The 27,860-nt window shown below is 55.9% G+C and overlaps 3 protein-coding genes across 3 annotated transcripts; 1 reads left to right on the top strand and 2 right to left on the bottom strand.

Moving 5' to 3' along the window:
* Window positions 1–260: 260 nt before the first annotated feature.
* Window positions 261–7,330, bottom strand: ZDHHC24 (zinc finger DHHC-type containing 24). The gene is made up of 3 exons (XM_033121140.1): window positions 6,956–7,330; window positions 5,600–5,877; window positions 261–2,477 (listed from the first exon to the last, which is right to left on the bottom strand). The coding sequence occupies exons 1-3, from the start codon at window positions 7,234–7,236 to the stop codon at window positions 2,182–2,184; spliced, it is 855 nt and encodes a 284-aa protein (XP_032977031.1). The 5' UTR covers window positions 7,237–7,330; the 3' UTR covers window positions 261–2,181.
* Window positions 7,331–8,062: 732 nt separating this feature from the next.
* On the top strand, window positions 8,063–21,068 carry ACTN3 (actinin alpha 3). Its single transcript, XM_033118856.1, has 21 exons — window positions 8,063–8,300; window positions 12,015–12,129; window positions 12,269–12,388; window positions 12,734–12,820; window positions 12,901–12,988; window positions 13,500–13,578; window positions 13,663–13,744; window positions 14,480–14,565; window positions 14,863–14,955; window positions 15,411–15,641; window positions 15,766–15,913; window positions 16,948–17,098; window positions 17,701–17,809; window positions 17,905–18,045; window positions 18,316–18,498; window positions 18,932–19,066; window positions 19,143–19,322; window positions 19,721–19,867; window positions 19,955–20,020; window positions 20,535–20,693; window positions 20,775–21,068. Exons 1-21 carry the CDS (start codon window positions 8,160–8,162, stop codon window positions 20,931–20,933), a joined length of 2,700 nt encoding a protein of 899 aa, XP_032974747.1. The 5' UTR covers window positions 8,063–8,159; the 3' UTR covers window positions 20,934–21,068.
* A 136-nt stretch (window positions 21,069–21,204) lies between these two features.
* Window positions 21,205–26,231, bottom strand: CTSF (cathepsin F). Its single transcript, XM_033121838.1, has 14 exons — window positions 25,928–26,231; window positions 25,614–25,712; window positions 25,248–25,332; window positions 25,098–25,159; window positions 24,856–24,931; window positions 24,132–24,245; window positions 23,870–24,015; window positions 23,686–23,782; window positions 23,526–23,606; window positions 22,670–22,789; window positions 22,527–22,591; window positions 22,325–22,415; window positions 21,859–21,917; window positions 21,205–21,774 (listed from the first exon to the last, which is right to left on the bottom strand). Exons 1-14 carry the CDS (start codon window positions 26,135–26,137, stop codon window positions 21,700–21,702), a joined length of 1,380 nt encoding a protein of 459 aa, XP_032977729.1. The 5' UTR covers window positions 26,138–26,231; the 3' UTR covers window positions 21,205–21,699.
* Between the last annotated feature and the right edge of the window lie 1,629 nt (window positions 26,232–27,860).

The following is a 27,860-nucleotide window of genomic DNA, read 5'->3' as shown; positions in this document are numbered from 1 at the left end:
AGATTCGATGGGTTCCTTTCACAATCTCAAAGGGTTTTTTACTGGTGGAACTGGACAGGCTGATTCTAAAATCCATACGGAAGAGCAAGACCAAGAATAGATCTTAGGGGATCATACGCAGGGGTAGATAAAATGACCAGTGGGAGGAAATGGAAATAGAAACCGGTCGACAGCAAGGAAAAGGAATACTCTACAGCTGCATACATTCATTTGGATGAATCTCAGAAACATAATATTGAGTGAAAAAGCAAGTCACAGAATAAACATGGTATGATTCCGTTTATATAAAATTCAAAAACATGCAAAACCAATGCCAACAGGTAATAAAATTACAAAGCAAAGCCCGAGAACGGTTAAGGAAGCAGTCAGTGTCCCTTCTACCTACCAGGAAGGGGCGCAGCAGGGACTTCAAAGAAAATGGTACCCATTTTTTAGGTGGGGGTGGGAGGGCGTTGTTTCTCTTTATTTTATAAATATGTTCTTGCATCTCCTATTTAAAAACAACAACAACAACAACAACAACAAGAGATATTCTGGAGGGTGAGGGGGAAAGCAGAGGAGGAAACCGGCAGTCTGCCAATGCTTTCGTACGCGTACAGCACAAAGTACCAGGCACCCCAAGTTCCTAACACGGTTAAATAATAGTAATAGAGCATGCCATTTGGAAAAACAAAAAAAGTCCTAGCAGCTCAAACGTTTGTAGGCATGGCAGGGCCTGCCAGAAGGGTGGGCTCCTCTGCGGGTTCTTCGGGGACAAGCCTTCCATGTCACTGGAGGGCCCCTCTCCAGCAGCATCTGTAGACTTGTACTGAACCCCACTTTTGGTCCAGCCCCTCTCCCCTACTCTCCCCAGTGCCCCTGAGACCCAAAGCTGCTTCAAATAGCCGCACCTCCACCCCAGAGGGGTAGCTGCTTGGCTGCAGGGGTGGGGTGGGTGTTGGGGGGAGGGGCAGCCTGGCTGCTCCTCCAATAGATTGGATCAGTCCCTGTCAGCCCCCAACCTTGCCCTGGGTGGTGCTGGTGGAATTCCTGAGCCTGTCCAGGGTTCTGGGGGGACGGACCGTTTGGCTGCCTCTTGACCCCTCCTTCTGGGAACACTTAATTTCAACTTCTACTTCTCTGCTAAGAGAGTAAATGAGCCTCCATCCACTTTCCAGCTTTCAAAACGCGAGGCTCTTTGGTCTACTCCTGTTCCCCTCTATTTTCTTTCTCCTTGTAAATTTATATCTTATTTACTTTTTTACTAGCATTTTAGATTTTAAGAGGACACAGAGATAAACCCATGTGTTTAAACCTGCCACATTTAACATTTAACTCGTTACTATAGTATTTACATAAAAATATTTGACAAGTCTCCCCCAACGAGAGCAGAGAAGAGCCGTCAGCACCACCCTTCACAGATACCTGAACACCCCCACCTGATTTTTCTGCCTTGATTGTCCCACTCTCCTCCTTCAACTGTGTAAGGGTGAAGGAGAAAGCACTGGGTTCAAATCCTGACTCCTCCACTTGCAAGGTCTCCCATGCAAGACCTTATCACGTCACCTCTCAGAGCTTTCAATTTTTAACTTGCACAATTGCTGCCCTGTGTGCCAGGTTAGCTAGAGAGAGGTGCAGTGAAACTGTGGAAATGCTTCCAAATTTATAGAAAGCACTGAAGCTGGGAAAGAATTTCAGATCCTCCTACCCGGGATCACTACATGCCACCCTGGCCTGCTGGTGCCCCCACCCCCACCCCACCAAGGTCACAGGAGGCAGAGCCCTGACCCGTCTCATGCTCTGTAGCTCCCAGGCCTGACAGGAGCCTGAAACAGCAGCCCGGGCAACAGAAACCCACAAAGGGTTTCTGCGACCACAAACCCACAAAGATGCAGGGGGTCCAAGAACCCAGTGGGCGTTTTATTAACCTGACAAAGGGGCAGCTAGGCTGGCCAGGCAGCCCCCTGCCAGACCTTCCACTGCACTCGGGGTCACTGATAGAGGCAGAGTCGCAGGGCCCATACCCCGGATACTAGGAGTCCAAGCTGGGCAGGGGCAAGGCCAAGGCTGGGGCTGGAGTCGTTAAAAGCAGGTGTTAAGTACCAACCCGCCTACCCCCTAAGGCTGGCAGTAGGCCTGAAATGAGTTAGGAGCCCCCTCTCTTGGTTCCCCCTTCCTGTACAGCTCTGGCTCTTTTTGGATTCAGGAAGCCATGAGTCCCACATCAGCTGTAGTCTGGAAGGTAACCCCGTCCCCAGGTAATGGGGAGGCCAGGAAGGGCCAGAGCCAGACGAGGATCCAGCGGGGTCCCAGGGCCGCCCGCAGGTTGTGGCAGGGGCCCAGGTCATAAGAGTGCTGGCCTCGAGCCCACTCCCACGTGGTCTGGCCCCGAAGAAGCAGCATCCCATGGAAAAGCAGCCCAGCCCCGCACAGCAGTGCACCCGCCACACATGTGTCGGTCACGAAGGCGAGGGCGAACTGCGCCAGAGACACTCTGCCTGCAAGGAGAGAGCAGAGAGGGTCAAGGGGCAGCAGCAGGTCCACCCCCCACCCAGAGCCCAGCTCCTCCTCCCAACCCCTACCCTCCACCACGAAGTAGGGCTCATTCCTCTCAGTACTCCCCAGCTGGCCCCCTGCTTGGTGATGGGAACACACCGGTGAACCGGGCAGACACAACCCCCTGTCTTACGGACGACTTGCATTCATGCATCACGAACTTGTGAACACCTCCCATGGGCTGGACGTGCTGCCAAGCACGGCGAATACCAAGGTGAATGGAAGACAGCGTCTCTGACTTCCGGGAGCTCACAGACAGACTCTCAAGAGATCACTTCTGAGTTACTTAATTACAGCTGTGATGTGTGTTACATGAAAAGAAGGGCATCTCGTACCACCCCTGTCCACAGTAGGTAACAAGTCTTTGCTGAAGTAATGAACTGCAAGATGCCATGAAACATTACGCTAAGCGAAAGAAGCCAGACACAAAAGGTCACATGTATGATGTCTCTTATAGGTCACATGTAAAATGTCCCAAATAGGCAAATCCACAGAGATAGTAGTTGAGTGGTTGCCAGAGGCTGACGGCATTCAGAGGGAATGGGGAGTGACTGCTTAACAGATACATGGGGGGTGATGAAAATGTTCTGGAGTTAGATAGTGATGGAGGTTGTGTAACACTGTGAATGTACTAAATGCCATTGAATTGTGCACTTGAAAATGGTTACAAATGATGAATTTCATGTTATGTGAATTTTACGTCAATAAAGAGCCTAGGGGGAAATGCCATGCAAACTTATTAGGAGGCTAAGGCAAGTGGACTTCATCTATTTTGATAAAGTAACATTCTGGGTGACGCCTGAAGGTTGAGGAGGTATTTATGTGCTAGGTGAAGAAGGGAGAAAACTTTCTGTTTGAAGGTCCCCAGGCAGGACGGAGAGGTGCCTGTGAGACAAATGATGGATGGTGCTGGAAGCACAGGAGGGAAGCCCAGGCTGGACACAGATCTGCGGGGAGTTGGTGAGAGTATGTAGAGCGAGATGAGAATGGGGCCTTGACCTCAGCACCAGGAAACCATTTCAAGGTTAGAGGGCAGCAGTTTTATGAGGCTGAAAGTTCTCATGAAGCAAGAAACTCAAAAGGGTCCTGTGGGTTTTGTGGAGACAGAGGCCGGGGGACCGTGGCTGTCTCAGAGGAGTGGGGGCAGGGGGGAAGGCAGAAGCCAGTTTGGAGCAGGTAGAAGAAAGGGTGGGAGGTGAGGAAAAGCAGCCCACGAACCCAGTCAAGTCCTTTGAGAAGCTTGGCTGCTGACAGAAGAGTCAGAGGGAAGAGCTACGGGAGAAGGACGTGGGGGGGAAAGGGGAAGAAAAGGTTTGGGGGGATGGGTATGGACGTGAGGCAGCCAGTAGAGGGAGCCTGGTAAGGCAGGAGGAGAGGCCAACCCAGAGCGTGGCCTCTGAGCAGGGAAGCGGGACCAGACACCAGGAGAAGCTGGAGGCAGTCAGCCTAACAGAGATCTGCAGGCAGGACAATTCTGGAGGTACCATCTCAGGTCTCGTCTTCTCTGGGATGGATTTTCAAGAGAGGGGGTGCTTGGAAGCACGAGAGTGCGAAAGTTTGAGCTGCAGTCATCAGGGGGAGCAAGCTTATGAGAAACCAGGAGAGCCAGGCACAGTGGAGGGCCTATTGAGGTCAGCGGCCATGAACGTGGCATGGTACCAACCTGCCATGAAGTACCATGAGTCCCTGGCAGCTCTCAGCAGCTGACATAGAGAAGCCAGGGAGGAAGGAAGGAAGGTGGAGCAGAGTTCTGAGATATCGGCAGGAGAATAGTGGGAATGAGGGCTCCAAACTGGACACGGGGGTGGTGAAGGTACCAATGGACAAAAAGGTGAGGGCCAGCAGCTAATGGAGCAGATGCCATGGAGTAAGAGTGAGACATGGATAGGAGGGGACGAGAGGAGCAGAGAGAGGGGCAACGGATGGTGATTTGGGAGGTGACACACTTTGGATTCTGACAACGTCTGGGGTGCAGACATGGGAGAGGGGAAGAAAGTAAAATGGAGAAGGTCAAGAAGCTGAGTGAGTGGGGCACTGAACAGGTCATTTGCGCAGACTACCAGATACCCATAATTTCAACAGGGCCCAGGGCTGAGGGAGAGAGACTGGGCACTGGAGTCCAAATCTTCAGAGACTGAGAGGCCATGGATGACCACAGGGAGGGGAGTGTACGGAGGTGCAGCTGGAGGGCTTGAGTCTCGGTGGAAGCAGGGGGTCATCAAGGGGGGGGGCTGCTCAGGAAGCCAATATGGGGAGGAAGACACTGGCAACCCCACGGGGCCTCCCAAAGCCTCCCCCGGGCTGCAGGGAGGGACTCCTTGGGACAGAGCTGGGCTTGGATACCATGAGGCAGCAGTTATTCCGAGTGGTCAAGGAGTTTAGTAATCACAGGACAAGGCTACAGAGAGGAGTGTGGAGAAGTCAGGAGGAAGGAGTCAGGGGAGAGAAAGTCCAGAGCATTTTGTGGGGGAGAGAACGAAGAGTATAAAAGACCAGTGGGGCTTTTAGCTTGGGTGGCGGCAGAGGAAAGAGGAATAAACGTGTCACCCAGGACAGCCTCTCAATCAGCCTTCGATCCAATCTTCCCCTCCCAACTTCCAAAGACTGGACCTTCCCCTGCCTGTAACTTTCAGTGGCTCCCCACTGCCCAGTCAAGTAAGGGCTATCTCCTCACACCAGCGTCCAAGGCCTCCACCAGCCAGGCCCAACCTATCGTCCTAGCCTGAATTCTCACAATTCCCATCAAATTGCCTTCAGACTCCCTGTCCAACATCCAAGACCTCACTTCAATGGCCCCCCACAATGCTCTCCAGTGAACTCCTCAGTCAATACTTCCCGGAACCCTTCCCTGACTCTCCCAGCCAGAACTCTGCACCTATAGTCAGGTCCTGGATTTCACCATACTGCATACCCAGTTGAATACCAGGCTGCCCTCACCTCCCATAAATGACACTGGGAGTGGGTCCCCAGGGAATTGCCAGAACCAGCCAAAAACCCTGTCTCCCACCAGAATGCCCCACCACCAGGGCCTCTGCCTCTCCCCGGACGCCTCCCGGGCTCCCACCTGTGAGCAGCATGAGCCAGGGCAGCAGGAGGAGGGCCGCAGTGTGGAGGGGCGTGTGGGCTCGAAGCAGGGCTGACAGCGCTGGGCCCAGCAGCACAGACACGTGGAGCAGGACGCCCGCGGCGTGAAGCAGCAGGCACAGGAAGGGCCGGTAGTTGCGAAAGCCCACGCAGCGGCCCAGCAGGCGGCAGTGGTGGTCCCGACGCAGGACGCAGATGCGGCAGGCGGAGCAATGCCCGCTGCGCGGTGGCACCTGGCTTTGGCACTGGTAGCAGTAACTGTAGGGAAGGAACCTCAGGGTCAGTTCCCCCAGCAGCTCTGAGTACCCCATCTCATACCCAGGTCAGCCGCTAAGCCCACCCCCGGGAAGCAGTAACTGCACTGCCTAAGCCTCAGACGCTTCCTAGGTAAATGCAGGCTGAACGCCACGTCCCAGGCCCTTCCAGTTCTAGGTCGTTTGCCGCTCTGACATCGCCAGTCTTAAAGCCTTTCTCTGGCTTCTAACATCCAGGAGCAAACTTCTCACTTCCTCCACAGTCACCACCTGGCCCGAGTCACCATGGCCTCTGCCCTGGATTATTGCAACAGCCTCATGATTGGTCTCTCTGATTCCACCTTTGTCCCCTTCTAGTGTAGTCTCACCCCAGTAGCCAGATTGATCCTTAAAAATCTATATCCCTTCTCTGCTCAAAACCCTCCAATGGCTCTCCATATCACTTATAAGAGAAAGCGAAGCCTTCAATGTCCTACCAGGTCTTTAGATCTCTAACCTCTCTCCTCCCTTTCTCTCATTCCACACCAGCCACACTGGCCTTCTTGCTGTTCCTGGAACACGCTAAGCACATAACTGCCTCAGAGCCTTTGTAATGTCTATTCCCTCTACCTGGAAAACTCTTCCACACAGATTCTCACATGGCTAACTCCCCCACCTTCTTCAAGTCTTTGTTCAAATGCCACCTTCTCAAGGAGGCCTACCTGGACACCCTATTTACAACTGCAACTTGCAGCTGTTCTGCTTTTTGTTTCCATAACACCTTCTAACATTCTATATAACATTTATTATGCTATAGTTTATTATCTGGCCCTTCACACATTAAAATCAGCTCCAGGAGGACAGAAACCTGTTATATTGTACATCCAGTGCCCGGAACAGTACCTTGCACACAGTAGGTGCTCAGTAAACATTTGTAAGGGAATGAATGATACTCCTTCTGGCTCTACCATCCCAGGTTCTAATGGAGTTCTCTGGCTCTAACAAGCGGATCCTACTGTAATCTTGTTCTAACATCTTCAGGTCCTAGGGCCCTTCCCCCATCCAGGCTCCCGCTTCCCTGCCGGATCCCGCACCCCACTCACGCCCAGCCCTGGCCCAGACCGCGGCCGGCCAGCATCACTCCCCGAATGCTGGGATCCGAGCGCAGGAAGAGCCCCACGTTGCCCAGCAGGTTGAGCAGCTGGAAGGCGGCCAGCGCCAGCTGCAAGGCCCGGGCCAGGGGTCCCAGTGGGGGCGGCCCGGGACCCAGCACCAGAACGTAGGCCAGTTCCAGGCTTACGGCCGCGGCCCACAGCGCGGTGAGCACCAGGGGCAGCCGCGCGGACGCCGCGTCCGCGCTCCCCGCAGCCCAAGGCTGCTCCATGTCCTGAACCCAACCGCAGTCGGATCCCGAGTACCCCGCCGCTTCCGTATTGGGGCGGGGATAGTGGCAGACGGACGTCTCCCATATCCAATAGAAGCTCTGCAGGGTGCTGTGAGAGTTCACAGGGAGCAGTCGGCAGATTCGGAGATGTGATTGGACGGCTGAATGAGTCAAGGATGAATGTTTGGGATCCTGTTGGCGCTAGAGCCCAGGAGGGCCACGACGTTATAGCCCCGCCTGCCCACGAAGGCCCCGCCCCACCCGCAGAAGCCCCGCCCGCTGGCCTGGCTGATCCTCACGCTCTCAGGATTGAGTTGCACCCTCGGTGGCGTCGGGGTTTCCCGGCTCAGCACATTCCCGCTCATCCCTCAACCGCCCCGATATTAATAGCACTGCATCGGTCCATCCAACTGGCCTGGAGCCCCTCCCCATGCTCGAGTGTCTCCCTTTATCACCCCAGAAAACATTCAAAACAGCTCGATGCCTTGGTGTTTCTGACTGTGAAACGGGGATAGAGCTCCGTTTCCCACCAGCGCGAGGCAGGAAGAGAGTCAGAGGAGGCCCAAAGGGCGACTTCAAGAGCAGTCTGCAGCTACTATTATAATAACCTCCGTTGTACACTTAAGGAAACAGAGAGGGTCCGTGGCTTTCCCAAGGTCACACAGCTCCCAAGCGGCGGGGCGGAACGCAAACCCCGGATCTCCGCAACGGGATCCACCACAACACCCTCAAATTCTGCAGTCCCCTGGCTCCAGGGCAACCTCTTGCCTGATCCCGACCCGAGCGCCCTCGCCCCCATCCGGCCCCTCCCTCCTCCCCCATATTTAGCGCGAATCCGATCCCGGGCTGGGCCCGGCTCTACTTAATGCGGCCCCGGTGTTCTGGAGAGCGCCGAGCGGAGCGAAGCCAGGAGCCCGAGCGAGATGATGATGGTTATGCAGCCCGAGGGCCTGGGGGCCCGGGAGGGGCCCTTTGCGGAAAGCGGCGGCGAGTACATGGAACAGGAGGAAGACTGGGACCGCGACCTGCTGCTGGACCCGGCCTGGGAAAAACAGCAGCGGAAAGTGAGTCCTAGCCCATTTCTTGATGGAAAAACTGAGGCCTGAGAAGCGGGGCAGTTTGTCGTTGGCATCTCCGCAGGTCAGAGGCAGAGCCTGCAGAGTGCCACTCCCTAGCCCAGGCTCAGCCCATCAGTCCTCTGCTGTCCCCCAGCGCTGGAAGAGAGGGCTCCGAGCCCTCATGAGGGGTTTAGGATGACAAGGGGAGTTTCTGGGGTCCCCAACCCCCAGAATTCATTCCCCTGGGCCCATTGCCCCACTTCTGCTGGTGAAAACCGGTTGGGCTTAGCCCAAGAGATCCGAGTTTGGGGGCTCCCAGAAGAATAATCTCTTTCTCCCTGCCCCCGCCCTCTAGTTAAATATTCCCGGGCTCCACCCTGAGGGCTTGCAGCAGGCAACTAGTAGACAGACTTTGGAATGTTGGGGAGGGGGCAACCATCCCAGACCCCTCCTCACCCTCTCCGTATTCTCTCCAGCTTGGTATCCGTAGTCACTCTATTGCAATTGTCAAATGAGGAAATTGAGAACTAGAAAGGGGCAGAAATAGGACACAAATCATATACTGTTAGAAAACAGGACCCCCGACCCCCACCCTGAGGGTCTTTGCCCCTTGCTTGCCCCAACCCCACACTTTCCCAAGATACCCCTCCCTGCCCCAGCAGCTCTGAGTCTGCTGAAAAGGGCACAGGGTCAGGAATGAGGGAGCCCTGGGTCCCCTTACGCAGTAACTTGACTCTCCGACCAGATGGACACTTTGTGCTGAGGCAGCGACTTGGGGGAGCTAGAGAGGGGCACATGGGCAGCTGCTGCCCAAACCCAGCCTTGTAGGGCACTCGGGCCCCCTATCCCTGAGCTATTTTCACTCCCAGACTTTCCCAAGTGAAGAAGCCAGGACACCTGGGTTCCCAAAAGAGAAAGTGATCCTAGGCTGGAGTGAGGAAACTTTGGGGAGTGGCGGACCAGGGATAGGGAGGACACCATGAGGACACTGGACCCTTCTGAGCATTTGCCAACAGCGTATCACTCCGGGAAAGGGCAGGGGACCGGGCTTCTCAGTGCAATTTGCAGCATCTGAGAATCCCAAGATTTAGAATCACAGCACTTCTGCTGGGTTAGATGACAGGAGATGACCCAGGGACCAGGAGGCTCAGCTGACTCTGATGGAGTGCTCTGGGTGATAAGCCTCCCCCAGGCTACTTCTGCACCTGTTTCTAAGCAGGACTGTGGTCCTCGGGTCCAGTGATCTCCTGGTGATATCATCCCTGCCACAGACTCCAGCTGCCATCTGCTTTGCAACAACTGTTATCCTCACCCCCACCCACCAGGCTTCTCCCAGATTCAGGTCCACATGCCTCTCTTAAGACACATGCCTGCCTGTAATTTACCTTCGTCACTTAACAAAATATCAGGAATATCCTTCCAACCCAACTTACAGCCACCCACCTCATCCATTCATTCAATAGCTACAGAGCATAGATGCTCTCTAAATTAATCAGCATTCCCAGGATGTTAGACATTCTGGTCATTTCTTTCTTGTCTAACATTGTTTAATACAATGTAATGAACATCTCTGTGCTCAGCTTTAGCCCAACCCCACCCCTGCTCACCCCTCTGCGTCTTGGAACAGTCCCACCTCTTCCCAGCTGTTGCCCGAGTCCTCTTCAATCAACCTCATTCAAAAACATTCATTCAATATTTTTAAGGAGGTCCTATGATGTATCGGGCACTGTTTTAGGTGCCAGGAATTCAGCAGGAGACAAAATAGAACCTCTGCCTCAGGGAGCTTATATTGCAACAAGGATAAACGTTTCTATCTCATCTACCTCATCCTGCCCTCTTCCCGTCACTGACACCCTTTTTCTCTCACCCTGGTCTCAGTTGCCACCTCCTAACTTCTCCCTTCTGCTCTGCCAGGCCATTTGTCTCCACTCTGCAACCAAAATGAGCTTTTAAAAGCATAGTTCTGCCTGGCTCCTCCTCCGCCTGAAAGCTTCCCTGACTCCCAGTTGCCTTTACGATCAACTTCAAACTCCCTGGCTTAGCACTCCAGATCGTGCATGACCTGGCCCCTGCCACCCCTCCGGCCTGCCTCTCACCACTTATACCCCAACACCCCCAGCTTCACTCCAACAGTGCCCAGATAGCGGTAGCCCCACAAGCCTAGCAACTGTTTCTCACTGCCGAGCACTCCCGCGTGGCTTCTCCTGCCTGGAATGCCCTTGCCTGCCCTTCCCTGCCCTTCCCTGCCTGAATAATTGCTGCTCTTCCATCATAGCTCTGATCAAATATTAGCCTTCCCCAAGAGGTCCCCCACCTGATTTGGAGAACTGCTCCCCTCAAGTCCCCGATACTAGTCTCTTCCATCATTTCTCAGACCAACATGACTCTTTGACTGGTTGTGAGCTCTTTTAGGGCAGGGACCACATCTCATTAAGAATCATGTTTGTTAAATGAAAGAATGCCTCTTCCTCTGCCATGGGGACCCTGCCCAGACCTGCCTCCCCTCATCCCTGCTCTATTCAGACCCACGGAATCCCAGACTCCAGGGTGGGAACGAACTACAGAGAATCAACTGTCCTTGATGCTTGGGGCCCCGTCAAATAGTACTCAGCACTCACTTACACACCTCTGGTGGCAGGAAACTCTCTTCCTTTATCAATGACAGCCCCTCAACTATTTAAAGCATTATCTTCCATATCCAGCTTCTCGGGCATCTGAAAAGCTGGTCTGAGGAAGGGAAGCTGGTTAAGGGAAAGAATTCCAAATAACTTCCAGGGCTACCTTCCAGGAGTATCTGCTTTGTGGGGGGAAATACTCTAAAATTCGAGAATCCTGCCAGGCCAAGGGAAGAAAGACTTGAGACATTATTGACTCTGACCCCTTAATTGTACAAATGGGGAGACTGAGCCTAAAAGAAGGCAAGGAGCTGACCCCAGGTCACAGTGGGTAGCTCATCTGGGATTGGAGCTCAAGTGTGGATTCTACCAAGGACTTTAGAGCTGATGGCAGAGCCCAGGGCCTGAAAGCTTGATGGTAGTTTGATGGAAACTTCTGCGCCAGGCTCCAGGTAACCCCCATCCCCAATAGACATACAGTCATGTACCAGCTTTCCCATCCCAAATGGAGGCTGAGGCTGAGGCTAACTGGGGGGCAGGAGAGGGCAGTCACCTCCAGAGATTAGGTCAGGCTGGACCTGAGTGCCCAGCTGATTATCCACTGCCTGCAAAGCTCTTTCACACTCAGTTACCTGGAGGCCAGTTCACAACAGCCCTGAGAGGTCAGTGGGGTTGCGATAAAAATGCACAGGTGCACAATCCCTCGGGCAAAACCTCAGAGTCAGATGTGCTTCAACCCAGAAGTTTTCAGATGTTGTAAAGGCACCCTGCATTGGCCCTAGCAGCTCAGAGGGACCCCCATTTTGAAGTATCTGGTTTATAATTTTTTAAATCCCCCTCCAGTGCTTGAGATTGGCCAAAGCTGGAGTGCTGGTGGCAAGGTGCCCCAAGTCCAAGCTGGCACCTATATGGGTCCCAGACCCCATTTCTCCTCTTCCAAGAGAACTAAAGCTCAGAGAGGGAAAGGGGCTGGCTTGGATGCACAGCAAGTCTGCGGCTGCGCCTAGAATGGAACCCAGAGCCTCAGGCTCTGAAATCTCCATCCACAGAGGAGCCCGAGTCCTGCCTTGCGCACTAGGGCCTAAGTGCTGTTCTCTGCCCCCAGACCTTCACTGCCTGGTGCAACTCGCACCTGCGCAAGGCCGGCACCCAGATCGAGAACATTGAGGAGGATTTTCGCAATGGCCTCAAACTCATGTTGCTCCTGGAGGTCATTTCAGGTGAGGGGTGCACATCAGTATACGGGGAACCCAGGGGGCAGTAGGCAGCAGGGTCCTGGTGGGGACTCGGTGGTGGAGGGGGAATGTTGGGAGCGTCCTTTTATGACCTTTGACCCTTGACCTCACCTCTTGCACCCAGGAGAGAGGCTGCCCAGGCCAGACAAAGGCAAGATGCGCTTCCACAAAATAGCCAATGTCAACAAGGCCCTGGACTTCATTGCCAGCAAGGGGGTTAAGCTGGTGTCCATTGGGGCTGAAGGTAAGGAAATGACATGAGGAGGCCTGGTGGGGGCAGGAGGGGTTTTTTTTGACATTAACAAGTCACCTCTGTGAGCCTCAGTTTCCTCATCTCAACAATGGGGATAACCATCCATGCCTCGTGGGGTGGGGGACAGTAAGGAGCAAGTGTACTCAAAGTGCTGGCACAGGACTGGCCCCTAGTAGGTGTTCGATGAATCACTTTTAAGTAAAATGATTGAGTACCTACTAGGTGCTAGCCCTAGGATGAGGGACAAGAGCCAGCGGGCGGAGCAGGGGGAGTTAGCAGAGAGAGGCAGCACAGGCCGTGAACACCAGGTGGATCCGCCCCACCCCCGCCCTGCAGAGATCGTGGACGGGAACTTGAAGATGACCCTGGGCATGATCTGGACCATCATCCTTCGCTTCGCCATCCAGGATATCTCTGTGGAGGGTGAGTGGGCAGGAGAAGCAGGTAGGGTAAGAGGGCTGGCCCAGACCCCTCCCTAACTAACACCCCCGATCCGCACCCAGAAACCTCAGCCAAGGAAGGCTTGCTCCTGTGGTGCCAGCGGAAGACAGCGCCGTATCGCAACGTCAACGTGCAGAACTTCCACACCAGGTCTGTCAGTCGGTTAGCACACACACGCAGGCCTGTGCCAGGCGCTGGGACACGGAGCTGCCCCCCCCCACTCCCCTCACCCCCCGCCTCCCCATCACAAGTCCCAGTGCAGGAGAGGTGACAGCCAAGTTCCTGGAACAGTGTCTGAAAATAGGAGGACTCGGTTAATGTTACATGACTCCAGAAGGGTGAGGGAGACTTCCTGGAGGAGGGAGCTCTGGAAACATCCCTGGAAGGGCATTCTGGCCGGAGGGAACCTTGTGGGCAAAGACCTGGAGGCCAAAACATGTAGAAATTGGTGGGACCTAAGCCTAGGGTATGTGAAGGCGTCGCGATGAGCTTGGAGGAGGTGATCCAAGTCTAGCAATGAAGGACCTCAAATGCCACCCTAAGGAGTTTGGACTTGACTGCATTTTACAGATGAGGCTGCCCTGACGGGGTTGCTCCTGGGGCGAGGGTAGGACAGGGTCTCAGCTTGAACCCGGGCCTGATGCCCTTTGTCTCTGTCCAGCTGGAAGGATGGCCTGGCCCTCTGTGCTCTCATCCACCGACACCGCCCCGACCTCATCGACTATGCCAAACTACGCAAGGTAAGCCCCAGCCAGCCCAGCCTCAACCCCCAAAACCTCTGCCCTAAGCTGACCTTTCACCTCTCCCCCCTCATACCCTTCTAGGATGACCCCATTGGCAACCTGAACACTGCCTTCGAGGTGGCAGAGAAATACCTGGACATCCCTAAGATGCTGGATGCAGAAGGTGAGAGTAAGCCTCGCCTGGGCAAGGACTCCACTATCTCACGGTCTGACCTCCACCCCTTTGCGCCTCCTCCAAGAAGGCTCTGCCTCTCACTTGGCTCCCTGATTAGAATCCTTCCTGCCACAAGCCCCCTTCTCCAGGAGCCCTCTAGCCGGTCCCCTTGCTCCTTTCCACCCAGTGGAACCAGCCTCTCCTGCCTCTCCTCTTATGTAATGGCTCCACCCTCTGCCTCATATCCCTGTTACCTGGGTCACCTGGGAGCATGTTGATGCCTCAAGACTGGGAGCTCCTCTGGGGAGGTCCTGCCTCTGGTCCCTGTGCCCAAGCAAGGCTTAGTCAATTGAAGCAGCAAACATTTTCCGAGCACCCACTGTGCCTGGTGCCCTTGACTGTGTGGGTACTGATGGATGAGAACTTGGGGAAAAGACAGAGAGACAGATGGAGTTATGGGGTGGTGAAATACTCCAGGCAGTGTACCTCATGAGGGTTACAGTGTCTGCTCACTCACCCAGACCCTCATGCTTTTCTCATCCCACAGAAGCGAAGGATGCTGGGGTGATCAGAGAGGGCTTCAGGGAGGAGGAAGATGCTGGGTTTGGGGTAGCTGGCAGCTGGTGGCCATGACTAGATGTCTCCACCCCTCCCATGCTGAGGGAGGTGTCTGCCTGGGTGGGGACATAAGCCCATTCCTCACCCCTGGTTGTGGCCAATAAACACCTCGCTGCCATCCCCCAGACATCGTGAATACCCCAAAGCCCGATGAGAAGGCCGTCATGACCTACGTTTCCTGCTTCTACCATGCCTTTGCCGGGGCTGAACAGGTGAGGGATTGTGGACCCCTGGGTCCAACCTTAGCCGCGTCCCAACATTTGGAGGTGCCAGGCCCCCATGTGGGTGGAAGCGTGCCACTGCCCCAGCTATACACACTTGTCCTTGGGGAGCTCAGAAGCAGAGGCCTCTGGCCTGGAAGCTCCATCCCCACCCTAAAAGATGTGCTCCCCTCATTCTTTCCCCCATTTGCACAAGCCCAGGTTTCATGGGCTTTACAGAGGGAGGCAGGGTTGAGGTGTCTACGGCAGCTTGTTCTAATGGCAGCTCTTCTGCCCACCCCATCACAGGCAGAGACAGCCGCCAACAGGATCTGCAAGGTGCTAGCTGTGAACCAGGAGAATGAGAAGCTAATGGAGGAATACGAGAAGCTTGCCAGTGAGGTGAGCCTGGGGCCAGAGTGAGCCTTTCCCTTCTCCCACCTGTTCTCTCCCAACCCAGCCCTACAGCTCCTGCCAAACCTGGCTAACCCCAGGTCTGGGCCAGCAGAGTAGCCCTGGTGTCCCCCAGCCTCCTCCTGCTGTCTCCACCCGTCCCCTGAACCCTTCTGGCCATCCAAGCTCTTGGTCATTTCTCATTATTCATTCATTTACTTGTTCATTTATCCACTCATTCATATGTAGGCAGTCTCATGGCCTTTGCTCTGTGCAAACGTGTACTGGTCCCTGGACTCAGAAATTAACCATCCTACTCCTTCCCTGACTAGTGCGGAGCCCCCATTCTGCCTTCCAAACCCCACTCTGCTTGAGGCCACAGCCTCGGTGTGGGTGGAGAGGGGTAGGTAAGGTGAGCAGGCTGGCTCAGAGCTCTCTGCTTTGCCCCTGCCTGGCTCTGGCAGCTGCTGGAATGGATCCGCCGCACCGTCCCGTGGCTGGAGAACCGTGTGGGCGAGCATAGCATGAGTGCCATGCAGCGCAAGCTGGAGGACTTCCGTGACTACCGGCGCCTTCACAAGCCACCCCGTGTGCAGGAGAAGTGCCAGCTGGAGATCAACTTCAACACACTGCAGACCAAGCTGCGGCTGAGCCACCGGCCTGCCTTCATGCCCTCCGAGGGCAAGCTGGTCTCGGTGAGCCAGGCCGGGAATGGGGTGATCCTGGCTCTGCCCACATCCTCTGCGTGAGCTTAGGCTCTGTGTCCCCTTCTGCACAATGGGTGAACCATGATGGAGGGCACCTCTGCCTGCTCCACAGGACATTGCCAACGCATGGCGGGGCCTAGAGCAAGTAGAGAAAGGCTATGAGGACTGGCTGCTGTCAGAGATCCGGCGCCTGCAACGGCTCCAGCACCTGGCTGAGAAGTTCCAGCAGAAGGCCTCCCTGCACGAAACCTGGACCCGGGGTAGGTACACCTCAGGGGGCTCGATTCTGTCCTGGGGTGGACACACAGAGAGGGGGACTCCTGGCAAAATGTGTAGGTAGGTGTTCTGCCAGGAAGCTGGAGACTTGTTTGCTAGTCCCACCCCGACTTGCAGTGCCACCAACTCACTGCTGCTCTTTGGGCCAGTTTTTTTATCTGTAAACTCAGGCCCCGAACTCCCTGCTGGCTCTGGCCTCCTGCAGGTCTGCTCTAATGTGTTTGTCATTTACCATTTTATTTGTATATGTAGCATGTTACCAAAGGAGAGCCCCCCATTCTACTTACATTCTACTTAAAGTATATTGATGCCAAAACATTGCACGAGTCAATATATTACTCTAGATGAACACATCCATTCTGTATTCTGTCAGGGATTTTAGTCCCCCAAAGGAGTAACTCCTGCCTAAAAATAATGAACAAACACTAACAGTGGATTATGGGCATGATAAATAATGACGGTTTGATATAAAAATTCCTCAAATATAAAGCCACTTATGTGACCCTAAGGTCTCTGAACCTCTAAACCTGTCACCTCTACAAAATGCAGAGGCACTCACTCAGTGAATGGTTGCTGCTGCATAATTATGGTAATTGTCATTCTCCAAGCACTTTGACATTCATTATTCATTCATCCAACAAATATTCACAGAGGGTCTACCAAGAGCCAGGCACTTTGCCAAGTGATGGGGAAACTGGTGAGCAAAGGAAACCATGTCAGGGGCTCACCAGTCTCAGAGTCGTTCGGAGGTAATTTTGGATCAAATAAACTGTACCAAAGGCCACCCTGCACCATGCAGGGTCAGGGACGCTGATGTCATTTAAGGGCTATGCCCTGGAACAGGAGCTTCATTGAACTTTATCAGGCCAGCGCCTCAGAGCAAACCCCTAGGGTAGGCTAGGCATTTCACATGCATTTCACAGATGAAGAATCTCTGCAATTGCACAGCCCTGCTAGAACCCCCAGCTCCTGGCACGGCCACCGCTGGGTGACCCAAGCCGGGCGTCTCTCCGAGCAGGGAAGGAAGAGATGCTGAATCAGCGTGACTACGAGTCGGCGTCGTTACAGGAGGTGCGGGCGTTGCTGCGGCGCCACGAGGCCTTTGAAAGCGACCTGGCGGCCCACCAGGACCGCGTGGAGCACATCGCCGCGCTGGCCCAGGAGCTTAAGTAGGCGTGACCTGTGGCCGGGCCCGCCCCCCGTAACAACGCCCCCACCTGCCCCACCCCTCGGCCCCGAGCCCCGCCCTGATTCTCATTACCCTCAAGACACTTCGTTCTCCCCTGTTGGGTAACTCTGCCTTGCTGCCCTTGTCCTTCCCCTTTACCACTTGCTCCGCCCCTCCTCCCTTATCCCGGTCCCCATCTCCGACCCCGCTTGGCTGCCCACACTCTTCCCCCACAGGCTCTTGCCTAGCCCACCCCCGGGCCCTGCCCCCTCCCTTTAGCTCTCAGACAGGGTCTGCTACCCCAAATCCTCTCCATCAGCCTTGGCCTCGCCTCCTCCTCCAGTAAGCCCGCCCCTTCTTGCATAACCCCGCCCCTGAAACTCCAGACCCCGCCCCTCCATTCAAGCTCCCTGAGGGACTGGAGCAGAAACCAGCGGGCGCCCTTCTCCTCCCAGGACTGCGCTGGGACCCTCCCTCAGGAAAGCCCCGCTTCACCCTCACCTTCCCTGGCTGCGCTCTGCCTTCACCACCACGGAGGATGGGGGCAGGAGTAAGTCTGGGCTGGTGTCTGGACCCCCAGTCACCTCCTCTTCTTACCCCCAGTGAACTGGACTACCATGAGGCAGCCTCAGTGAACAGCCGCTGCCAGGCCATCTGCGACCAGTGGGACAACCTGGGTACGCTGACCCAGAAGAGGCGAGATGCGCTTGAGGTGACGTTCGGGCCCAGGGAGCATGGACACTGGAGGCAGGTGGGGGGGTGCCATTGGGTAGCTGTTGACTTGCCCACCATCCCTGTGGCCCCTAGCGGATGGAAAAGCTTCTGGAGACCATAGACCAGCTGCAGCTGGAGTTTGCACGGCGGGCAGCACCCTTCAACAACTGGCTGGATGGCGCCGTGGAGGACCTGCAGGACGTGTGGCTGGTGCATTCCATGGAGGAAACCCAGGTGGGTATGAGGGTTTTGGGGGGGTGGAGACTGCATGGGATGACAGGGGAGCTGATCTAAAACCCTGTCAGCCATTCCTTTGGGCTCCTGGGGAATGGGGACGGGAGGGACACCCCAGTTCCCGAGCACCGGGGTGGGAGACAGGAGGCCTGGGTTCTCGAGCCAGTCCTGCCCTGGACCCGCTAGATGTCCTGGAGCTCGTTGCTGCCCTTTCTGTCACCTACGGGAAGTGGGAAGTGCTGGCTGATGCTTCCTGCCTGTTGTCCCCAGAGCCTGCTGACAGCGCATGAGCAGTTCAAGGCAACGTTGCCAGAGGCTGACCGAGAGCGGGGTGCCATCCTGGGCATCCAGGGTGAGGTCCAGAAGATCTGCCAAACATATGGGCTGAGGCCCAGCTCCACCAACCCCTACATAACCCTCAGCGTGCAGGACATCAACACCAAGTGGGACACGGTCAGTGGCACCTGTGGCCTTTCCCTGCCTCCCATCCGCTCCTGAGCACTGTAACCACCCTGAAACCTCAGGTGTCCCAAGATAAGGATCTGGGGTCTGCCATAGACTCCATGTGGCATTGCACAAGTCGCCTCATCTGTAAAGAGGCCATAACAGCAGCATTTTCCTGTCAGGCCTGATGGGAAATGGAATGAAATCTGGTGTGCGGGCATCCTTTACCAAACAACCTAAGTTAGTTATAAATGATGTCGCCCCATTTACCAATGAGAAAACAAGCCTAGAGAGGTTGAGTGACTTGCCCAAGAGCCTGCCCATGTAGCCCCGACACCTTGGCTCAGAGCAGCAGGGGCTGTTCGAGGGGCTGGAATCCACTTCCCCTCAAAGCCATCTCCCCGCCCCGAGCTGCCCCAGGCACAACCACCCTCTTTCCCAGGTCCGTAAGCTGGTGCCCAGCCGTGACCAGATGTTGCAAGAGGAGCTGGCACGGCAGCAGGTGAATGAGAGGCTCCGGCGACAGTTTGCAGCCCAGGCCAATGCCATCGGGCCCTGGATCCAGGGAAAGATGGAGGTAAGGCTTGGATGCTGGGGTTGGGGCTGGGCCGCCGGGAGCTGGGAGTCCTCACTCTGCCCGGGTCCCACTGCAGGAGGTGGGGCGTCTGGCAGCGGGGGTGGCTGGCTCTCTGGAGGAGCAGATGGCCGGGCTGCGGCAGCAGGAACACAACATCATCAACTACAAGAACAACGTGGACCGGCTGGAGGGCGACCACCAGCTGCTGCAGGAAAGCCTGGTGTTCGACAATAAGCACACCATCTACAGCATGGAGGTGGGGTCACACCCGCTGAGATGAGGGGAGGCAGCCACAGCTGGACACAGCACATCTGTCCCAGGAGGGTCCCCAGTTCAGATTGGCCAGGTCCCCGAATGTATCCATGGGGATACTGACACCCAGCAAGTGAAAGTGACCTGTCCAGAGTCATACAACAGTCTAAAGCCAAGCCAGTATTGGCCATGGCTGGTTGATCAATACTTAATACATAATAAATCATCAAACTTTAAGGCAGGAAGGGCCACTGGAGGTCGCTCAGTGGAACCTCCACATGTATACAGAGGCCCAGGGATGGGAGGACTTGCCCAGGGTCTCACCGCAGATTGGCAGTGGAGCCAGGGCCAGTGGCCAAGCACTGGCCGCCCCATGACTTGGCCTGCCTCCTGCGCTCCCAGCACATCCGCGTGGGCTGGGAACAGCTGCTCACCTCCATCGCCCGCACCATCAACGAGGTGGAGAACCAGGTACTGACCCGAGACGCCAAGGGCCTGAGCCAGGAGCAGCTCAACGAGTTCCGGGCATCCTTCAACCACTTTGACCGGGTCAGCAGGGCCCAGCCTTGTGGGGTGGTGGACTCGGGGGCCAGTGGGGTTTGAGGACCGAGCCTGACAGTCACTCATGCACTACAGAAGCGGAATGGGATGATGGAGCCTGATGACTTCCGGGCTTGCCTCATCTCCATGGGCTACGACCTGGTGAGTGCCCCTCACCCCCATCCCGAGTCCCATCGGTGCCCTCCCCTACTGTGTACCCCCCACCTTCACATCCATGCTTTCATTTCCTCATCACACCCATTGGGGCTGGCCAGAATTATCTCATTTCACTCAGGGGCTATCAAAGGCTCAGAGAGGTAGGTTAACTTGTTCAAAGACACACAGATAGAATTTAGACCTACATCTGTTTGACTCCAAAGTGTGAGCTTGCACCATTTCTACCTCAGAGAAACAGCACTACTGAGAGCCCCAGAAAAAAGATCAGGCCCCACGGGGAAGAGGGGACATGGCCATGGGCAGGAAGCATATTCCAGCCTAGTAGAAAGGATTTCCTCAAGTCAGAGCTGACCAAGGCTGCAGCAGACAGTCTCTGTGGAGAAAGGAGCATCTTTTCTGGGGTTATTGAGCCATGGCTGGACAGTCCCCAGGAGGGGACATCAGGAGCCCTCCTGGCTTTGGCACCCATGGGCACGGTGCCCGGCCTCTATCCCTGCAGGGGGAAGTGGAGTTTGCTCGAATCATGACCATGGTGGACCCCAACGCAGCTGGCGTCGTGACCTTCCAGGCCTTCATCGACTTCATGACCCGAGAGACAGCCGAGACTGACACGGCTGAGCAAGTTGTGGCCTCCTTCAAGATCCTGGCGGGAGACAAGGTGAGTTCCTGGCCTGGAGGGGACTGGAGGGCTGGGGCAGGGAACAGGACCTGTGGGCCCTCAATACCTCTTCTCCCCCAGAACTACATCACCGCTGAGGAGCTGCGGCGGGAGCTCCCAGCGGAGCAGGCTGAGTACTGCATCCGCCGAATGGTGCCCTACAAAGGGTCTGCGGCTCCCGCTGGAGCCCTGGACTACGTGGCCTTCTCCAGTGCCCTCTACGGGGAGAGCGACCTCTGACCACGACCACTGACGTTCTCCAAGCAAGTCAGAGAGACGGTGTTCCCTCTGGCTGATCCCATCCATCCCTCAGAGCAAGGCTCCCCAAGAATGACCAGCTAACTGTTTCTGAATAAAGATCATCTGTGGGCCTCTCTCTATCTCCTTTTTCTTCCTGAAGTAGAAGCTGGGCCCTCAGGCTCCCAGGCAGGATAAGCTTCCTGACCTTGACCCTCCAGGGGTCTCCCCATAACCCCTCCTTGCCCTCAGGGACGGAGTCTTCACACCACACTGGAGCTCAGGACACCTCTTTATTGCTGTTAGAAAAGGGTTGTTACAACAGTTTGTCTAGACATGGAAGGGAACACTGTCCCCAAACCCAGGGGGACCAGAGTTTATAGCATGAGACAGAGGGAAGCCGGGGCAGGAAGCCAGAGCCCGCTGAGGACAAGCTGGATTTAAGGCCACAATAGCTGCTTCCCTCCTGCTCCTTGCCCGAGCCCAGGGTTCCTGCCCCAGCTTCAGCTGCCCAGACATCACCCTTCACCCCAAGGCCATCTTAGCGACCATAATTCAACAAAGGTGCAACTGGGGAACTTCAGAGTGGGAGTGGGGGGTAAGGGGGAGGGCTGTACCCCTGGTCCAGTGCCCTCTGCTCACCCTAAGGTACCCGGTGCCCCTCCCTCAGCCAGCCGTGCCTCCTGGGGAGGGGCCTGGATACACAGCTGGCCATGCCTCCTGGGGAAGGGGCGGCTCTAGTCAGCGCCAGGTCCTGAGCTGGATCTCCTCAGTTCACCACCGCTGAGCTGGCCATGATGTTCACTCCACAGGCCCCGGACCCACGATGCAAGTAGTAGTAACCCTGGGAGAGAGGGCAGGGGTTTTGATGAGGGCATGAGGGCAGGCTGCAGGCGGGACGGCCAGCGGCGAAGCAGGCATCACTCACCTCCTCGCCCCAGTCAGTGCCCCAGCTGTTCTTGATGGCCCAGAAGGGAATGGCAGAGCCTGGGAAGCAGTGCAGAGTAGGGAGTCAGGGGTCCCCAATTCTCCACCAGCGCCCCAAGCACTCTGCACTCTTCAAACATCTGCTGTGGGCCTACTGTGTGATTAGAAAAAGAGCAGGAAAAAAGACAGATCGACCTACCACCCTCCGGAGACCTGGTGCGGCTCTGAGGCTTGGAGAGGGCACCCACCCACCCGCAGGCTATTCATCTATACAGTTCAACCGCCTTCACTTTCCTGTCCATAGAGGGGCTGGATGATCCCACCTGGCCCATAGCCAGAGGCAGGGGTGAGGACAGGGTTCCTAGGCCTTCCCCAGACTTCCCCCACTAGAGGTCCTGACATGCTGTGGTCCAACCTCTGTCTGTGACCTGGGGCAGACAGGCAGAGTGGGGGTCAGCAGAACTCACGGTTGCCGTAGCCCACGAGCAGCACAGCATGGTCAATGAACCAAGGGCTGCAGAGGGGCCGCAGTGGGCGGGAGATCCCATGGCGGTAGAACTGGTGGGAGAGAATAAGCAGTAGGAGCCAACTCCAAGGAGAAGTGCAGGAAGAGTCAGCAAGAAACGGAGCCGGGGCAGCAGGGCTGGGGCAGCGGGGCTGGGGCCTTACCTGCATGCCAAAGGCGTTGATGGCGACAGAGATGGGGCCCTTGTTGGCCAGCCAGGCCGCCAGCTCTGACACGGGAGGGGCAGCGTCAGAAGCATCCAGGTCCCCGCCCCTCCTGGCCTGTCCTCACCCCCACCCTCACTCACTTTGCTCATTCTGGCTTAGCTCCACTGAGTCATTGATGTAGACCTTGACCTTCTCTGCAGAGAAGTTGCAGGTCTGCAAGTGGCCAAGGTAGCTGTAGTCGTCCTCTGTCTCCAGCCCTCCTGGGGAATAGTGGGGGGCAGATGGGGGAGCAGAGAAAAGGTGGACGCCTATTACTATACACTTGTCTTCTGGCCAGAGGCTGTGCTAAGCCCCTTATCTACGAGGCCTCACGTTCCTTATCCACCCCAGGCCACCACAGGCCATTCTCAGAGGGATGACACAGCTAAGGCTCAGGGGGGTTGAGGAAAGAACCAGCGAGAAATGGGACTCAACTCCCAATTTCTGACTCCTCACTCATCCCAGCTTTCCTGGGATTCTCGACTTTGGCTTGCTTGTCCTGCTCTGACTGTGCTCCCAGGCCAGGTTCCCAGACCAGTCTCTATACAGCCACCTGCCCTCAGTCCTTCATCCTTCTATCCTTCTGCCCCTGCTGACCTGAACTGCCAATTTAGGTCAACACCTCTCATCAAGGGTGAGGTATATTGCTACCGGTTAGGAACGTTCTAGAAATACAGACCTCCAAGTAGCGAGAATACCAAGACTCCCTGTTAGGTACCAGGAACTTTACACATATTTCCTTACTTGATACTCAAGGCAATCCTATGAGGTGGGCATGAGCCCCAGTTCACAGATGAGGTAACTGAAGCTCTGAAAGCTGACTTGCCCAAGAGTCAGCCTGAAGACTTGAACCCAGTTCACAGGACTCCCATGCTCATGTCTCTCCCTCTCATAAAGGGACCTCTTGTGGAGGGAGAAGTGGCTTCTGCTGCCCTTCCTGACCCCCTCAGTGCATACCCAGAGTCTTTATGGCCGAGTAGGCGTTGGAGGGTAAGCCGCCCAAGCAGGCCTTGTCCACTTTGTCACAGTCCACGAGCTCTAGGAGACAGAAGGCCAGTTCCCAGGAGCCCTCCGGAGGGGCTGGGCTGGGGACAGGGAGGTAGAGCAGGAGGCTCACCCTGTTCAGACAGGGAGAGCAGATCCCCCTGTTTCAGGAACCACTGGCCCTCCACGTTGCCTGTGACTGAGAAGGCCCAGCAGGAGCCACACATGCCCTACAAGAGACAGGCAGAGTCAGGCTGGGTCCCTTCCCAACCCCAGGGCAATTCTCGCGTCCCACCCTCACTTCTGATGGGTCCAACCTGGTTCTTGACTTTGGTGACAGCCCCCTTGTCCCTCCAGTCCCACTCAGGTGGGGCAGGGTCGCTGATGGACTTGGCTAGGCGCATCTTCTTTCTGGGCTCCTCTTTCAGGAGGGGATTCAGGTAGATGGTTCGGAACTCCTCCTCTGTGGGCAGAGGTGGGCAGGGGATGGGGCAGGGGAGAGTATTCTAAGCAGCCCTGACCAGGGGCCTTGGGACTAGGCCCCGTCTCTTCCATGAGAGCTCTCGCCACCACCCCTACCTGTGAGGTCACTGAACTTGGTGACGCCATACTGAGCTGTGCCACGGTCCAGGGCCTGGATCTTCTGCGCTCGCACCATGTTATTGACAAAGACGGACATGCGCCACTGGGCTTCTGAGAACCAAGGAGCAGGAGAGGAGGGGCTGGGACCACAGGCCGATCATAAAAGGAGGGGCACGTGGGGCTAACAGGCAGAGGTTTCCCTGGGGAGTAGGTGGGCTCTGGAAGCTCTTTTCAAGGACAGAACCCTGGGGCTGGTAGGGAAGGGGGGCCAGACTTGCAAGTGATAAGAGTGGGAGGTGTGATCAACTTTTGGGGCCAAAATGGGGTGATGACTTTCTCAGGTGTGAAGGCAGAACGGGAACTCCAAAGGGAAGCTCCAGACAGGAGGTCATAGGGTAGGCCACCATGCCAGGGGACCTCCAGCAGAGGAAACTGGCCTTTGCCCCACTCCACTCTACCCAGAAAGATGGAGGCCCATGGTCTCCTCTACCCAGAATGATAGCGGCCCATGGTTTCTGACCAGGAAAATCAGACAGGATAAGAGGCCAGGTCTCTGAGGTGGCTGCCCGGTCCTGGGAGGCCGGGCAAGAACGTGAGGATTTAGGGGTCCTTGAAAGGATGCACTGCCTCTTCGGTCCTTCCCCTCGCCAACACCAAGGTGCCACGTTGGGGAAAGGCCTTGCTCCGACAGGGACAGGTATAACCAAGGCTGAGTCCTCACCCTCCTTTGTTTCATATGTCCGATTATAGGTGGTGACAAAGTCCTTGAAGATCGAAGCCATCTTCACAGAAAGGTCCTGGAAAGGCAGAGGGGCCTTTATAAGGAGTCCTTCTCAGACTGACCAGGGAGCCCCAGGCTAGGGTGAGGGGACAAGAGGGGAAACACGGCAGCAGCCAACTCCCCAGAGAGAAAGAGAGAGAGAGAGAGAGAGAGAGAGAGAGAGAGAGAGACGGGCTCCTCACCTTGGGCAGGGGGTCCATGTTTAACAGTGGAAGGAATGAACTGAAAGTCTCGTTTCTGTCATCTGGATAGGATCGGAACAAGAAATCAAGGCTGAAGCCTGAATGAAGTCTGATCTGGGCTATCCCAGCATCCTTGGGCTATCCCAGCACCTGTAATCTTGGTATCCACTGGGGCACAGTCCCGCCTCAGCAGCATGTGTTTTCCCAGCTCATCGAGGATTTCGAAGGTGCAGAGCTGAAGGTAGAGGAGGAAACCAGTCTGGGGTCCTTGGCTAGATGGAGCTGGAGGCTCCTCAGATGACGATCACCCCCAAGGCAATCACCCCCACAGTAGAGAGTGAGGCACTGCCAGCATCCGGACACTCTCCCTTTATAGCATGGTCTCTGGCCTCCAGGGCCGGGGAAGTCACCTGGGCATCTATTGCCTCAGATCCCTTCCTTTTGGCTTGACCCATCTTCCCAAGTGCTGGCAGACTCAGGCAGGGGGCAGGCAACGGAGGGAGTCCCATCACTCACCAGAGTTTTCTTAGACACAGGGAGCTGACACACCATGGGGTCATTGCAGGGCGGCTCCTCCAGCGTCGCCTTCAGGGAGTACAGCGACCCCTGGCCCGTCTGGATGTGGGGGCGGGTGGGGTGGGTGAGGCGGGCACAGCCACGCCCTCTTCGGCCTGTTCTTCATTGGCCCCACAGCCCCACCGCACCTCCTCTCCTTTCCCAATCACCAGACGTTCGGGTCGCAGCAGTCCCGAGCCGCCACCCCAAGTCTGGGCCTAAGTTCCCATCCCTCGGACGACGGCCCCGCGCCCCCGCCCCTGGCGCATCCTCACCCGACGGACGCGACCGCGCACGGCTCCCAGCGCGGCCCGCGCCCCGGCAGCCCGACCGCGGTTGTACATCTCCAGGGCGAAGCGGGCGGGCCCCAGCAGCTCCGAGGACGCGGCCTCCCAAGACTGAGCACCGGCGGCTCGGCCGGGCGGGGCTGAGGAAGCGCCCGGGAGCAGCCCCAGCAAAGACAACAGGGGCAGCCAGGGGGCCATGGCGAGGGCGAGGCCAGCGGCCAGGACGAACCGACTGACAGACGCGCTGACTAACCGACAGGGCGGAGCAAGCCCGCGGCCAGAGGGGCCTGCGTCCGCCAATGGGCACCGCCCCAGGGCGCCTGCGCACTCGCTTATTTACGCGAGGCACGTGGGGCGCGCTGGCAGCGCTGGACTGGACCCAGCTCGGCCGTGTAGAAGCGCGTCTGCGAGCGCGTGGCCCGAGCCCCAGCCTTGGAATAATCCTCCTAGGTCTTGGAGCTGATGTTTCGGGAGGGGAGAGGAAAGGAAGTTGGCCTGCAAATAAAAATAATATTCATTACATGTTTATTATATATTACGCATTAATCGTCGTAGCAATCCTGTGAAGATGTGATCCCAATTTAATAATTGTGGAAATAGAAGCTCAGAGAAAGTAAGTGGTTTACCAAACATCTGATAAGTGATAGAGCCGGGCTTGAACCCAAGGAGTTGGCCTCAGAGCCTGGGTTTTACAAACTCGATCCCTCTTTGAGGCCCCTCTTCTCATCAGCAAAATGGCAGATGATATTCCCTGGACTGATAGTGCCTCAGGCTGTTGGAAGTTCAAAACACAACCATGCAAACAAACGCAACCCTGCAAGCATTCGATTCTCAGGGCCCAGTAAGAGGAGGCATGAGCTGTTACATTAGGCATAGTGCTGCCTACTGGAGTTCACAATCTAGTGGAGTGACAGATGAGAAAAAAAATTTTTCCAGTTGGGGGAGAGGAAACAGGGAAGAGAGAGTTTAAGGGAATTGGGGAAATCAGAGAAGTGGATGGAGAGTTAGTTTGGGATTAGATAGTAGGAAGAACTGATGTTAAAGATTATTGAGTCCAAACCTGACTTTTTATAGCAGCAGAGGGCTAGAGAGGGTTAGTGCCTTTCTAGCTACTCAGAATTAGTGCTGAGGGCAGCTCTGAGTTCCCAGCTGAGATCTGAGAGGGGAGGGCCTGTGGGATTCTGGCTGATGCAGATCTCTCCCTGCCGGTTCCCTCTCTTACAAGAGACAGCCCAGGTCCGTAATGTGGCTCCTAAGGCCCCTTAAGATCCAGTCTAGCCCTGGTCCTCACCCCATGTTCACTTGACACTCGGTCTCCCTCTATTTGCATCTCCTCAGAAATTCAAGCTCTTGCACAACTCAGAAGCTTCACACTGCTCTTCCCAGGGCCAGACGCTTTTTAGCTGTCGGTTTGGAGGTCACTTCCTCAGGAAAGCATCCCTGACTTCCCTCCTCACCCACCTCCCCAGAGCAGCCCAGGCTGCTTCCTCTGGATGCCTAGCCCCATGAACTTCCTCTCACACTGAGCCGCAAACTTCCACTAGGTCTGGAGTTTGTTAGTCAGGGACCTTATTGTCCTGTTCACTGTTTCTTCACTTAACACCTGTTGTTTTTTTTTTTTTAATATTTTATTGGGGGAAGGGGAACAGGACTTTATTGGGGAACAGTGTGTACTTCCAGGACTTTTTTCCCAAGTCAAGTTGTTGTCCTTTCAATCTTAGTTGTGGAGGGTGCCATTCAGCTCCAGGTCCGGTTGCCGTTGCTAGTTGCAGGGGGCATAGCCCACCATCCCTTGCGGGAGTCGAACGGGCAACCTTGTGGTTGAGAGGACGCGCTCCAACCAACTGAGCCATCTGGGAGCTCAGCGGCAGCTCGGCTCAAGGTGCTGTATTCGATTTTAGTTGCAGGGGGCGCTGCCCAC

This window comes from Rhinolophus ferrumequinum, chromosome 11, assembly GCF_004115265.2.
Source record: "Rhinolophus ferrumequinum isolate MPI-CBG mRhiFer1 chromosome 11, mRhiFer1_v1.p, whole genome shotgun sequence".
In the NCBI taxonomy this organism is placed as follows: Eukaryota; Metazoa; Chordata; class Mammalia; order Chiroptera; family Rhinolophidae; genus Rhinolophus; species Rhinolophus ferrumequinum.
The sequence above is the reverse complement of the archived record's forward strand: the minus strand, read 5'-3'. Positions and strand labels throughout refer to the sequence as shown.